The 13,860-nt window shown below is 50.9% G+C and overlaps 1 protein-coding gene across 7 annotated transcripts; it reads left to right on the top strand.

The window, feature by feature from the left end:
• Positions 1-327: 327 nt before the first annotated feature.
• Positions 328-7,449, top strand: CHST12 (carbohydrate sulfotransferase 12). Of its 7 annotated transcripts, XM_064390206.1 has the most exons (4): positions 2,767-4,899; positions 5,012-5,083; positions 5,181-5,298; positions 5,691-7,449. In XM_064390206.1, exon 4 carries the CDS (start codon positions 5,785-5,787, stop codon positions 7,033-7,035), a length of 1,251 nt encoding a protein of 416 aa, XP_064246276.1. In that variant the 5' UTR covers positions 2,767-4,899; positions 5,012-5,083; positions 5,181-5,298; positions 5,691-5,784; the 3' UTR covers positions 7,036-7,449. The 7 variants fall into 7 exon arrangements, with proteins under 7 accessions (XP_064246275.1, XP_064246279.1, XP_064246277.1 ...); XM_064390209.1 differs by lacking the exons at positions 2,767-4,899; positions 5,012-5,083 and adding an exon at positions 398-461; XM_064390207.1 differs by lacking the exons at positions 2,767-4,899; positions 5,012-5,083 and adding an exon at positions 606-752.
• Positions 7,450-13,860: the final 6,411 nt, after the last annotated feature.

A 13,860-nucleotide genomic window follows, 5' to 3' on the forward strand; every position in this document is an offset into this window, starting at 1 on the left:
GGAGGGACCTCTGAAAAACCCCTTGCCACGGAGGAGTCACCTAAATCAGGTGACACAGCAAAGCGCCGAGATGGATGCGGGCTATCTCCAGAGAGGGAGACCCGCACCCTCCCTGGCCACCCAATTCCAGCGCTCTGCCCCGCTCCATGGCAGGCAGCTCTTCCACACGTTGGGGCGAATCTTGTGTTTTAGTTTGTGGCCGTTTCCCCTCACGCCGGGAGGGTGCGAGCGCCCTCGGCAGCCGCCCCTCAGCCGCCACCCCCGCGCTCCCTCAGGCGAGGGCGGGCGCGCGGCCGGGGCCGCCCCTGGCGGGCGGAGCGGCGCCTGCGCGGCCCCGCGGGGACCCCCGCGCGCGGCGTCTCGCGAGAGGCGGCGCCGGGAGCGCGGCAGGAGGAGGAGGAGGAGGGAAGGAGAAGGGGAAGAAGGCGAAGAAGGCGAAGGCTGCGGTGCCTGGGCGGGAGGTGAGCGCTGGGCCGGGCAGGGCTCGGGGGTTGTCCGAGGGGCCGGGCGGGGCTCGCTGAGGCGGTGCCGCCCTGGGGCCGGACCGGCTCCCGGTTATGAGCGCGGCTCTCTCTGCTCTCCCCGGTGCCAGGTAGGGCTCGGCTCCGGCGGGACGCGGGGCTCTGCGGGGCAGCGCCCCTTCACACACGCGGTACCTCCCCCGCTGGACGCTCCCCAGGGAGCTGGGGGGTTTAGCTGGGTTAAAGGAGGAGCCTTTAACCACATCGCTCTGTACAGGAGGTGTCAGACAGGTGGGTGTCGGTCTTTTCTCGCAAGTAGCAAAAAACAGAAGAGGGAACAGCCTCAAGCTGCCCCAGGGAGCGAGCTGCCCGGAGAGGTGCTGGTGTCACCGTCCCTGGAGGTAGATGATGTAGATGTGGCACTCGGGGTCACGGTTTGACAGCGTTAGGCTGATCGTGGGGCTGGATCCTAGAGGTGTTTTCCAGCCTCGGCGATTCTGTGAGTGCCCGCAGCCCCGGTGCTGGGCCCGAGGCTGGTGCAGCCCTGCCGGGCGGGGATCGGCGGCTGCGGGAGCGGTGCCGGCGTGCAGCTTCTCCCGACGGCACAGCCCGGCTCTGGCATCCGCGGGGAGCCCAAAGCGCTCTTCTTCCAGCCTGAGCTTCCCTGCAGCGCTCAGGCTGGAAGCTGCCGGAACCAGGTGTTTGTGAGGGTCTGCAGCCAGCGAGGCTCTCGGGGTGACACACAGCGAATGTCCCCGGGTGTTGTTGGCCCGGCTGCAGCAGCGGGGCTGCCCGAGGTGCTTCCTGCCATTGTGGAGCCAGGGATGGTGCGCGTGCTGGAAGTTTGTGATAAAAGTGATGGATGAACAGTATGTCCTGCGTCTGGGGAGTTTCCTCCTGAAATTTAGGAAATTGCGACAACTTCTAAGTATGGCTATTAAAAAAAGAGGTGACAAGTGCTGCCAAGCCTGTACAAACCAGGCTTTGTGGCAGCAGCGGTGGGCAAGGGGCTGGCAGACTGTAGACTAGGATGTTCTTCTGCTGGTCTCTAGCATACGTGGGCTAAGTTGTGGTGCAACATGCAAAGCAGCTCTGTTTTTTGCTTATGGTGTACATTTATACTAATGGAAGTATTGGTGTAATTTGATGGGTTAAAACTTCCTTGCTCTGCAAAGGGTGCTAGGCTTTTGGGAGGCTGGGTTGAGTGATAGCCAAGTGCATTAAATTTTTTTATTGGTACAGTCTGCTTTCACTGGTGGGAGCTCATTCTCCTGCACCTTTAGGAGATTAAACTAGGTTACACTTTTCTAGAGGTTGCTGATTCCCTAAGCATAACTGGTGTGTACCAAGATATGTAAGTATAGAAGGCTGCATGGGTCCAGTGATCCCTGGAGAAGTGCCCCAAGGGAAAGTATCCATTTGAATTTGGTAGAAATTTTTGAAAGTTCTTACTCCACTTCTTTCTGTCTTCCTCAGCAGGCAAAATCCAAGTAAGCTGCCTGATATCCTGTATCTTCTCACGTTAGATCAAGTGGGTACTGGAGGAGTTGAGGTGGTTCCTAGTGCTGGGGAAACCCAAAGCAAGAAGAGAGGGGATCTGCACCCAAGCCTTTGGAGGCACATTTCTTTCAAAATCACTGCAGTTCATAGAGAGGGTTGATTGTCTCCTGTGTCTGGCACATGCCTTTCTGTAAGCTGCTTTATTTTCTGTGGGCCTTACTGCTCCTGTAAGTGAGCTGGAGTTACTTTTGCAGAGAGGCTGGAAGGGAATGTAGTTGTTACATAAAGCCAAGAGGAAGGGAATAAAGAGACACAAATTACTTAAGCTCTTATCTGTCCTGAGCATAAACAGTTACAATCGGGCTGTGAAGTGGAAATAAAGTTTCCAAACCCCTGAGGCGTTGCATCTGCAATGGCTTTTGCAATAAGAGTGCTGGGGACATCCCCCTTTCTGGTGTTAAATGAGTTTGGGATATGGTTGTTTGACACATCAGGGGTTTTGACCTGTCATGGCACGAGTGACCTCAGACCACAGTGTCTTTCTCAGGCCTGGCATGGGGAGAAAAGCTCTTGGCTCACACCCAGGCCAGGTTCAGGTTGGAGATGGTCACGGGATGGCTGCGCAGGGGACTCTGTAGGATGATTATAGCACTTGGTCCACTTTCCAGTTTGCTAGCACCGTGTCACAGAGGCAGCTTTGTTTGGATCCTGGTACGTTCCTGTTGGCTGGTGACTTTGGGTTGAACTTGAATGTAAATTCTTGGCTCTTTCTGGAAGCTTTTCCTTTTGATTCTGGCAAGGGGAGGACAGAGGCACGTTCCCTCTAATGTGCACAGAGAACTCTAATTTGTGCTTTCAGTGTCCTTTATGAAGTGCCCAGGAAGGGGATGGGTCATAATCAATAGAGCAACTCTTGTTTTCTGCAGCGTTTTCCCTCTGAGGGGCAATTAAGCTGTCTTACTGCTCTTCTCCAGGGTTTCTCTCAGGCACTGGTAGAGTTAATAGAAGTGGAGTCTTTCTGATGCTGTGCTGCTCACTGCTGTGTGTGTGTCTTGGAAGAGCCAAACTCTCTGGCAGGCCTGCGTGCCGTGTCCTGGAAAGCAAGCTGGAGCCCTTGGGGTGCACTTGGTAAAGCTGCATTGTGGGGTGGCTTTGCTGAAGATCCCTCTTTCCATTTGCCCCAGGAATGTGAGTGCCACACACAGTGTCCAGTCTGCCCCTGTCGCTGCTGCCAGCAGGGGGATGTGTCCAGCCTGGCTGGGACAGCTTTGCAGGAGTGCTGGGAGGCTGCAGTGCTGCCCAGGGCTGTGGGAGCTGCTGGCTGTGGGGACAGCAGGAAGGGATGCTCCGTGCAGCTTTCCAGGCTTGCTGCATTCCAGCCAGCCCAGAGGTCTCAAGCAGCGCTGGAGGCGCAGCGTGCTGGGGTTCTGTGCGCAGTGGGCACCCTATTCATCCAGAATAGGAAGCAGTCCCTGCCCTGAGCAGCTAAATGGGATCAAAAGCAAGAACAGACTTGGGCAAAACTCAAACCCAGGAGTGTGCCAAGCAGGAGGCTTGGCAGTGTCCCTCCATTATCTTCTGCTGCTGGACTCAGATGCTTGGTTTGAAGTGCTGACGCACATATGTAATTTGCCCCTTCTTTAGCTCTCTGGGTGTTTCTTTTCAGATCTGCTCCATCCTCAATCTTGACTAGCTAAACAAGGAGAATTACTGCTGAGTAATACCTGCTTCTTGCTCTGCAGAGTGTAAAACGTTATGTCTGCAGTTCCTCCAGTTCCCCTTCGCAGGCAGAATAAGAACCCGGCTTCAGGAGAGGGCATTTTTTGGTGTTGCAGTGCAAAGCCTGTGTTAGGCTACAGCTCTGCTGAATTTCTGTCTGTCCCTACTTCCAAATTGTAAATAAATACACCAGGGTGGAGCAATCCTGAGCCTTCAGATATGTTTTGTTTCTTGGGACAAGCTGACCTAATACTTTGACATGTAACAGTATCTGGTATTGTTCCTCTTTATTACTAAATTCTTGCCTAATATTTGAAACCTGGACTTGGATTGTTAAAACCCATCACCCCTGAGACACAAGCACAGCCATGCAGGGGAGTTTTTACCAAGTCATTTACTGCAAGGCTGCAGTGAACTTCAGAGGTACTGAGCACCTCTTCCCTGGGAATGACAGAGCTCAGCACTTGTGCATATCTGGACTTGAGTTCTTCTGCATCTGTGTGTAGGGTGGGGTTGATGCTGTTTAAGGGTGGTGTGAATTGGCTGGGGAGCAACATCTGTGTTTTGGGAAGAAGAGACACCCAGCCTTCATTTTAACAAAACTTTTCAGGGCAGCTTGCCCTGAAGTGGCTTTGTTTTCAAAGCTGGTGTTTGCAGGGTTTGTGCTGAAGTCATTGGAAAGATTTAGGATGCCTGTGGAAAGGACAGCTCTTGTTTTTATCTGTAGGTGCTGCTCTGTGTTTATAATCAGAGCCTGGACTGTGCTTGGAGGGGTGAAAAACATTGCAATAACTACTTGTAGCTGATCACTTTGCTGTGTTGTTCTTCCCTGGCTGTAGGCACTGTCTCCTTGCTGGTGTGGGGAGAGCTCGAGGCTGGTCTGCACAGAAAACATGCAGCAGGGTGGGGAGATGGGTGTTCCCTGAGGATCTTGTGGGAAGAAAGGGGCTGGGAGTCATGGAAAGCAGACAGCAGTGAAAAGATGGGGCTGGTTGAAGCAAAAAACTCAAACCTGCTACACCCCTCAGAACAGATGATCTGAGCTGTCTCTTTAGCAATGATTTCTCACCTGTCTTTGGTGATCAAGAGGTGTTAGTGTTGAGTGTGATAGAAACATAAATTACATTAAAGCAGGAAAAGAAGTCCTGACTCAACAGTGTCTGGGCATGAACACAGATTTATCAGAGCATTCTTAATCCCCAAAATCATTCAGTTAAAGGTAATCTCTCCTTTAGATTTTTGATGCGTGGCTCTTATCAGGACTGTATCCCTTGGTGGGGGATTGTAGGAGAACTGTTTGTGTAATCTTTGTTCCTGGCAACATGAAATAGCTACCAAGAGAGGTCATGGAGATAACACCTACTGGGTGCCTTCACACAGAGTAGATAAGATGGTGTGTTCAGGTCAGTGATGTTCTCTCAGCAGGGACTTGCTTCAGCCACCAAGGCAGTGGCACCTTCAGCCCTGTATTCGTAACTCAAATAAGGAATTTATTTTCAGCACAGAGCACCTTCATGCAGAGATGAGACCACAGTGTGATACCAAAAGCTGAAATCATGGATTGAGACTTCTTTCTTCTTGTGTGTTAAATAGTGTAAAAATCAAGGAGGTCGGAAAGGTAATTGGCTCTGTATACTTTCTCTGTATGGTTGTATATTTTAATACTCTCAAACTTGTGTCAGTAAGCTCTAGGCCTGAAACCATTATATTTTACAATTTTTTAAAATTTTAAACAGAACTTCTCTTGAAATAATTTAATTCCAGAAACTCGATATTGATAAAAAGGCATGACTGCTATGAAACTGATAAAATTACAACACATTATGTCTGCTTTTGGCCAGCCAGCTCTTTTCCACAGAGTCCCTATGGACACCTCTGACTCTCACAGCTCTCCCCATGTGGAAATGGGGATGGTCAGGCCCACAACAAGTTCTGACTGTGCCAGGTCATTCTCTCCAAACCAGAAGGATTAAGGGTTCAGCTAACTTTTCTTTCCTCATACCTTTCCAGGCTCCTGCTCTGCAGCACCATGCTGGATCCCAAGCCTCACTCTGCAAGCCAGAGGTGAGTCCAGGTGAAAGCCACCTACCACAGTAGTGTCAGGATGACCAAGGCGCGGCTCCTCCGTCTGTCTGTGGTGCTGGTCTCCATCTTCATGATCCTCCTGATTATTGTCTACTGGGACAACGTGGGCACAGCTCACTTCTACCTGCACACATCCTTCTCCAGACCCCGCTCCCCAGGAGCCATCGCAGCAGGTGAGGACTGGGAAGCCTTGCCAGATGTAGATGAGTTTTTGGCAAAGCTGCTGAGCTCGAGCCTGAAACAGAACAGCTCTATCCCCCGAAAGACAGAGCAGCTCCTCATCCAGGGCTCCAACAAGCCTGTGGTGAGTAACTTGGAGGAGAACGTGCGGGGCTATGACTGGTCTACACACAAGGACAGGAACAGCTTGGACCAAGAGAAGCTGCAGGTGGAGAGGCAGAGAACGTTGCGGGAGTTTTGTGCCAATTCCAGCTTCACCTTCCCCACCAAGGAGCGCTCCTTCGATGACATTCCCAACTACGAGCTCAACCACCTGATTGTGGATGACCGCCACGGCGTCATCTACTGCTACGTGCCCAAGGTGGCCTGCACCAACTGGAAACGTGTGATGATCGTTCTGAGCGAGAGCCTGCTGGACCAGGGGGTCCCCTACCGGAACCCTCTGGACATCCCCCGGGAGCACGTCCACAACACCAGCACCCACCTGACCTTCAACAAATTCTGGCGCCGCTACGGGAAGTTCTCCCGGCACCTGATGAAGATCAAGCTGAAGAAATACACCAAGTTCCTCTTTGTACGAGACCCCTTTGTGCGCCTCATCTCTGCTTTTCGCAGCAAATTCGAGCTGGAGAACGAGGACTTCTACCGGCGTTTCGCCATCCCCATGCTAAAGCTCTACTCCAACCACACCAACCTTCCCACCTCCGTTAGCGAGGCCTTCGGGGCGGGCCTCAAAGTCTCCTTTTCTGACTTCATCCAGTACTTACTGGATCCCAGGACAGAGAAGATGGCCCCTTTCAATGAGCACTGGAGGCAGGTTTACCGTCTGTGCCACCCGTGCCAGATAGACTATGATTTCATCGGGAAGCTGGAGACGCTGGATGAGGATGCTGCTTATTTATTGCAGCTCCTCAAAGTGGACAGGCTGCTTCGCTTCCCACCCAGCTACCGGAACAGGACTGCCAGCAGCTGGGAAGATAACTGGTTTGCCAAAATCCCGCTGGCTTGGAGGCAGCAGCTCTACAAGCTTTATGAAGCAGATTTTGTACTCTTTGGCTACCCCAAGCCAGAAAACTTGCTTAAAGACTGAAACTGATTGGGCAGTGGGTGTGGGAGGGAACATCTGAAATACCAAAAATGTTTAAATCCTCCTCATTTTTGCTCTTAACTCCCTTCCCAATGCAAGTTGGTACAATGGAATATATTTTTTCTACTGCTTCCCCTTCCATTTTTACAATAATGCCAGAGTCCAGGGTATTACAGCCAGCTGTGCATATGCAAAAAAATGCCTTTTTTGGGTTATAATTTGTTTTCTGTTTTTTAAAACGTCCCCATACTTTGCAATGGGTTGCTGCCCTTGGTCACTCTGCCAATCATGTCCTTCAGTAGCTTTTTATTAATACTTTTTAAAAATTAATATATTTAAGATATTTAAAACAAAGCGTGTGTCATGGCAAATGAAGGGAAGGAATAAAAAAAAAGTAAAAGAAATCCCAAGAAATTATGAACCTGCCTCTGTGTGTTGTCTCAGGGCTGCTGTTTCAGAGGTCCAAGGTTTGCAGAACACTTGGATCTCTCTGGGGCTGGGATGTTGATGGTGCCAGGTCTGCTGGTGGTCACTTCAAGATGGGCTTGAGGCAGTGGGATGGTCAGTGCCTGACTCTGCCAAACAGGCCTGGAAGAACACCTGGAAGGACTCTGGTGACTCACACTGCTCACAGGTGTGGAGTGTGACAGCAGGGTCACAGGAAGGAAATGGCATTGGGAGCAGTGACAGCAAGTCCTGTGGGGTGTTTTGGGGCATGCAGGTGGCCAGCACAGCCCCTCTGCACTGCCTGACCTTTTGGCAAAGTACTGTGGGACTGTCCACAAAGCTGAGGTTCAGCCCTATACCTTGCTCGTGTGGAGCATTCCCATGAGTTGTCCCGTTCCAGGAGGGTGGTGATGTTCTTAGGGATTGTGGCCAGCCAGGATGGGCAGAGTGCTCCTGGATGGGTGAGCTGGCCAGGCCCTGGTGCTGTGCTGCTCCATGTCCTGGTCACTGCTGCAGGCAGTGCAGGTCCCTTGAGATCTGTGCTGTGTCCTCATCATCCCTGTGCACACTTTAAGAGAATGTAGCAGGGATGCAGATTCTTATCCCTGAGAGAAAAAGATCCAAAAGGTTTCTTTCAATAAGCAGATGTCAAGGTCAACTCAAAGTTTCTCTGTTTTCAGCATTCCAGCTACTGCTTGTGACACCACATCCTCATCTGCTGCCTTTCTGCCTATTCCAAATGGCTGATGCAGATCTGATCATCTGCCTTGCTGGGACCTGCTGCAGGAGTGACGGTTCCCACTGTGCTGGGAGCATGTGGGCTGCTTCCCAAAGGAAATTAAGGCCTTTAGAGACTTTTTGTGTCTCATCAGCTGAATCTGCTTCTCTTTCTCTCTCTGAATTGCTCTGCAAAAACTGTTTGCTTAGCAGATTAGGCAGGCAACTCTTTCAGAGCTGAAATGCTTAATTATTTCCCTGGACTGTGGATGGTATCAGTGATTAAGGTCCAGGGTCAGGCCTTGGGAGGCAGCTCTGTGTTTTGGGGAGACTTCTTTGTATTGGCCTTTTACTCAGTTTCTGTCCAAGGCCAGCAGCAGCTATGATTTTTCCTTTCTCTCCCCTCACTTCCCCAGTTCCTGCACGAGTACATCCAGGCACTCCATGCTCTTTCTAATAAATGTGCTGTATCAAGCTTTTTAACCTATAAATGAGAGGTAATTGCTGGTAGTTAGACTCAAAACAAAGGGTTTGTTTCTCCTTGTACTCACACCACTCTCCAGTAATTTGTGCAGAGATATTTGCAGTTTAAATGAGCCTGAAGCCGTCAGGGTCTTGGTGCTTTGCTCCTCATAGCTTGGGGAAAAAGGAAGTGCCTGCTTCTGAGTCATTATTTAAAACTAATAATAGAAAAGTGTTGATCTATTCAATTTTTTTCCCAGTTAACAGTTAATTGCTGCAAAACAGAAAGATGTAGAGTCTCGTCTCCTATAATGAGTAATCCCGGGAGTCTCTTGGTTCCTGCTACATTTACATTTCTTCAGGGTGGGTTCATCCAGCTCTTCAAAAAACACAGCGTGGATGTTTTCATCTCTTGTCTTTTCTAAGTGTTTATTTTTTTCCTCTTTTAATTTCCATGTAATTGATGTTTAGTATGTGCAGGCATGGGGGGCTGGGGCCAAAGCACAGATGCCATGTGAGCTTCCCACCAGCTGCTTCCCCTGCACCTCCTGATCTGGTCCTCTCTCTTCCTGCCCCTCCAAGCAGTGCTTGGCTGCTGGATCCCAGTGCCACCCTGCAAATCAGCTGCTGCCTCCCCAGCCACTCTTGTCCTGTGATTCATGGCCACAGCCTGTCCCAGGAACATCTTTTCAAGGTCACTGGCTGGCAGTCAGCCAGGGCAGGGGAGGAATGGCTTGCAGTGTTACCATTTTTGGCAGCGAGGTCCTACTTGTGCAATGGGCAGAAAAGGTGCAAAATGGCTGCAAAGGTGCTCAGCAGCTGCTCCATGTGGTGTGAGAGTGTGTCCTCTCCATGTGGCTGCCTTGTGATTTAACAGCCTTAGAAGGAAAAGGTTTTTCCAAGGCTCCCTTGCTGACACTGGCTAGACAGGGGAGACTTGGAACACACCGATTTCTCTTTCCACATCCAAAGCTGGATGAAGTGAGTAAATTCCAGCTTTATGTGCTAACACCACTCTGCATCACACTGAGTTCCAAAACACCCCATGTGTGAGGCTGAGCAAGCTGCCTGCATCCCAATGGCTCCATCATCCTCCCTGGAAGCTGCAGGCAGGAGAATGTGTGGATGGCATGAGGCCACCGAAGGCCCTGTGTTCTCTACTTTCCCTTTTTCTTCTCACCAAGTCCAGCCTTTACTGATATCTTAGACATTTTAGTGCTTGCAGAACTGTCCCCAACCAACATGCTGGGTGCTCTTGGCTCTCTCCTCATTTTCCATTGCCACGCTTCAAAGCTCTTCCCGGGAGGAGCAGTAAAACTCCGATGGGGAGTGTTCATGTTGCAGTGGTTGGCTTCTGGATTCAAAATAACTTGTTCCTTGCTGCTCCTCCCTTTTGAAGCTCTTCTTCCCCACCCTGCCACCACTGTGAATGTATTGTTAAGAAGTCAAAGGGGATCCAGGCTGTGCTGAGCTTTGTGGTAAGACCACTGGGTTGCCAGAACTGGGATGTAGCCTCTGGCTTTGGAAATGTGCATTTTTTGTGGGTTTCTTGCTCTGTTCTCATGATGTGAAAGTGTGTATGTGGGGGAGAGAAGGACAAAGAGTTCAACCAGCCATGCTTCCTTCCCCCCTGGTTTCGTAAAGGAGTTGGAATTTGGTATTTGACAAATAATGGCAGGCAGAATGCATCCGTGCTGGCCTGAAGTCAGAAGAGGGCTAAAAATCCTGGAATGTAGATGGATATGATGCTCATATCAGTTTCATGAGGGCTGGAAAATGCTTTGAAGCAGGCTATTTGTGTCTGAATAAACCTGGCTTTGTCATTTCATGCTCAGCCTGAAAAGTTGTGTCCTGTTCCCCTCTTGGCTTGCTTTTCCCTGGGGTTGACCACTTGGCCAAAGACAGCACGGAGTGTCTAACGAGGCAGAACTGATGTGCAGATGCAAAAATAACCTGGGGTTTGACCAAGATGTTTCCAGCTGGGTAGAACTGAAACCAGCTTTAGTGCTTGCTCAGCATCAGAGCCAAAATCTTTACACAACCATTGAACAGATTTGGTCCCTCGCTGTTTGATGCCGGATTCTCTGGTGGAGTGGGATTCATGTGAGCTGGCTTTGCAGCCCCTGTGTCCTCCAGGAAAGGGCTGTCAGGTCAAAACTCCTTTTTTTTTGAGCAGCGACATGACTTTGTCAGGGTAGAAGCATCTTTAACACATGGGTACCTTTGCATCTCAGTATTTTTTTACCTTAACCCTTTAATTATCTTGTGTTTAGGGGGACAAAACTATAGCTTCATCACCCACGGACAACATTCACCCCGGGACAACATGCTAGATGAAATGTTTTGGCCGTGTGTTTTGCATCCTTCAAGGTGGCACGGGAAGGATGGAGGGCAGGGGATGAATGGCAGCATTGAAAGGGTGGTGAAGAAAAGCCAGTTTGTTCCTTCTTACGTAAGCTGGACCTTCGAGCGCCCGCGGGGGAAAGCCGGTGACTTGGCAGGGCGCTGCGGGGCTGTGGTGCACGGCGGTGCCAGGGAGGGTGTGGGGTGTGGTGGCTCAGAAGAAAGTCGTGTTGCTTGGATTTAAGGGCTTGCCCACGCTGGTCTTGCTCATAAACCCTCTCGTCAAGGGTAAGAGGGATAAATAAAGCAGAATTTAATAAAGCCATTGAATACCTGGCTGTTTGGGAAAGAGATGAGGAGGATGGGTGGTGCTGGCTCTGGAGCTGGCACAGTGCAGCTCTTCTCTGTCCTTGATTCAATCAAATTGGGGATCGAGCTCAGACTGTGCAGGCTGAGGTCTGCCCTTGCAGGAGCTGGGGAGCATTTGCCCTGGGGGCTGTGCTAGTCTGCCATGCTATGCTGGGAATTGTGTGGAACAGCCCGTGCTGGGACAGAGGGATGCTGGAGAGCCCCGTGCTGGGACAGAGGGGATGCTGGAGAGCCCCTGCTGGGACAGAGGGATGCTGGAGAGCCCCAGCCGTGCCGGGAGCGATGCTGGAGAGCCCCAGCCGTGCCGGGAGGGATGCTCAGCAGCCGGCCGGGCTGGCTGAGCCTCTCCTCGCTGCTGTGTCTGTCGAGGCTCCGCGGGAGCCTGGCCGTGCAGCCGCTCCTCCGTGGCTCATTCTGGAACCCGTTTCGTGTTCCTGGGCTCTGACAGACGCCGCTGCCACTGCCCCCGGTCTGGCTCCTGCAGCAGCAGGGGTCTGTCTGTCTGTCTGTCTCTACAGCCACTGTCAGCAGCAGTTCCTGTCACCGATGGATAAAGCACAACACAAACCCTCAGCACGGTTCCTGTGCTCAGCAGATATTTTTTTTTTTGTGACCTGTGCTGCAGGTGAGCCTGTCTCTGAGAATGGAAAATTAATTACTGTCACTGAATACTGGAGGCTCTGGAAAACCTGACAGAAGGAGGTGATCTTAAAAAGCACAGAATCATAGGCTATCCTGAGTTGGAAGAGACCTGCAAGGATCATTGAGTCCAACTCTTAGCCCTGCCCAGGACATCCCCAAGAGTCACACCACGGGTGCTAATGGAGAATGCTGCAGTGATTTTAGCAGACTGCGCCAGAGGGGAAGCAGGACAAGTAAATGTGGCTGTTCATCAGTCTTTTCTCACTGTTTATACTTTAGGACTATTGCCTTTTATATCTGGCTTTTCAGGTATTCTGTCCTTGCCATCTGGGCTGTGAGGTCTGGACCTGGCCCATAGCATTTGGAGAGAGCCAGTGACCCCCAGGCTGCGGTGGGATACAGGGCAGAAGGAATTTCCCTTGCAGGGAATGATGTGAATCCAGAGACTCATGCAATGGACCAGGTTTTCCTTTTCAAACCATGAGACAGAGCCAAGGAACGTGTATTTAATTATCAGTGATGCTAATTGTAGCTGTGAGCCCTTTGATGTGTTCCTCCTGTTTGTCCTCCATAAAGGGGGAGTGGCAGACACCTGTTCTCTGGAGAGCTCCTGTGTCCTGCTCCAGGAGGAGCAGTGACCTGGGTGGGAATGTTGGGATAGAGTGCAGGCAGTGAAAGCCATGCAGAACTGCCTCAATCCAGTAATGTTCTACCACGGGGTTGTTCTGGAAGCTGTTGGCATGAGAACTGTATTTATTCAAGAAGTACATATGCTTTGGACAGCTCAAGGGCTCATATGGGTCCATGAGCAAAACTCTGCCACAGAAATGCAGAAGTCCCAGCTCACCATCCTGCTCTGCCCCTGGCTGCCTTCCAGAGGAAGAGGAGGCACAGAGAGTACCATCAATCTGAACAAAATGTCTTTCTTCATCTGGGGAAATGCATTCTTGAGCAGAGTGTGCTCAGCCAGCTGGGATGCCATTAGCAGGGCTGGAGCTTTTCACCTGATGAAGGGGTTTGTAATTTTGTCTCACATTCTCATCCTCAGACTGTGCCAGTATCAAAATACTCCCAGTCTTGCCCAGACCATGTGTTCACCAAATGAGGGAGAGTTTTCCTGACCCACCAAGCAGTGCCTTCATGAATTCCATGTTTTATCCCCCCGGCAGATGGATCACACGCAGCTTTGGCAGAGCCACATTTTGTGGTAGAGAAGCTGCAGTTTCAGTGTTTATTTCTCTGTCATTGTAGGAATTCAAAATGGATGGAACAAAATGCCATTGGGATTGACTCTTGTTTTGTTTGGACACTACACAGGTCTCTGTGGAAAACATGGGAGGAGTGCAGGGGACAGAGAAGAGCCAACAAGATGTGTTAAAAAGGCGGTGGTGGCCAAAAGAGTGGTCAGCAGGGAGTGGAGCTGGGCTGGGGATGTGTTTCTGAAGGATAAAAAGGGTGGGGGGAGTGGAGGGCATCTCTAAACAGAATGGGGATTCTGTGGAGTGGGTAAATGCTGAGATGAGTGAGAGGGGCTGCTGAGAAACCAGGTGCCATCTGCTGCAGCATGGAGACCTGTCCTGTCTGCTCCTCCAGGGGGGAGCAGGGGCTGAAAGAGAGGATGAAATAAGTAATTGAAAAATCAGGTAGTGAAAGCTTATCTTAATGCAGCAGGCAAATCCAAGGGGTTCTGATACAGGATGTGGGGACAGATTATCTGAAATTCTGTGTCTTTGTGAATGGTGCTGGGCATTGTGGACTTAGACCAAACAGTTATTTAGAGCAAACTAAGAAGAGTGGTGGTCTAAGGCTCACCTGTGCTGGGGGAGGAAGGCTTGCATCTCCACCAGC

This window comes from Passer domesticus, chromosome 15 (genome assembly GCF_036417665.1).
Source record: "Passer domesticus isolate bPasDom1 chromosome 15, bPasDom1.hap1, whole genome shotgun sequence".
Classification (NCBI taxonomy): domain Eukaryota; kingdom Metazoa; phylum Chordata; class Aves; order Passeriformes; family Passeridae; genus Passer; species Passer domesticus.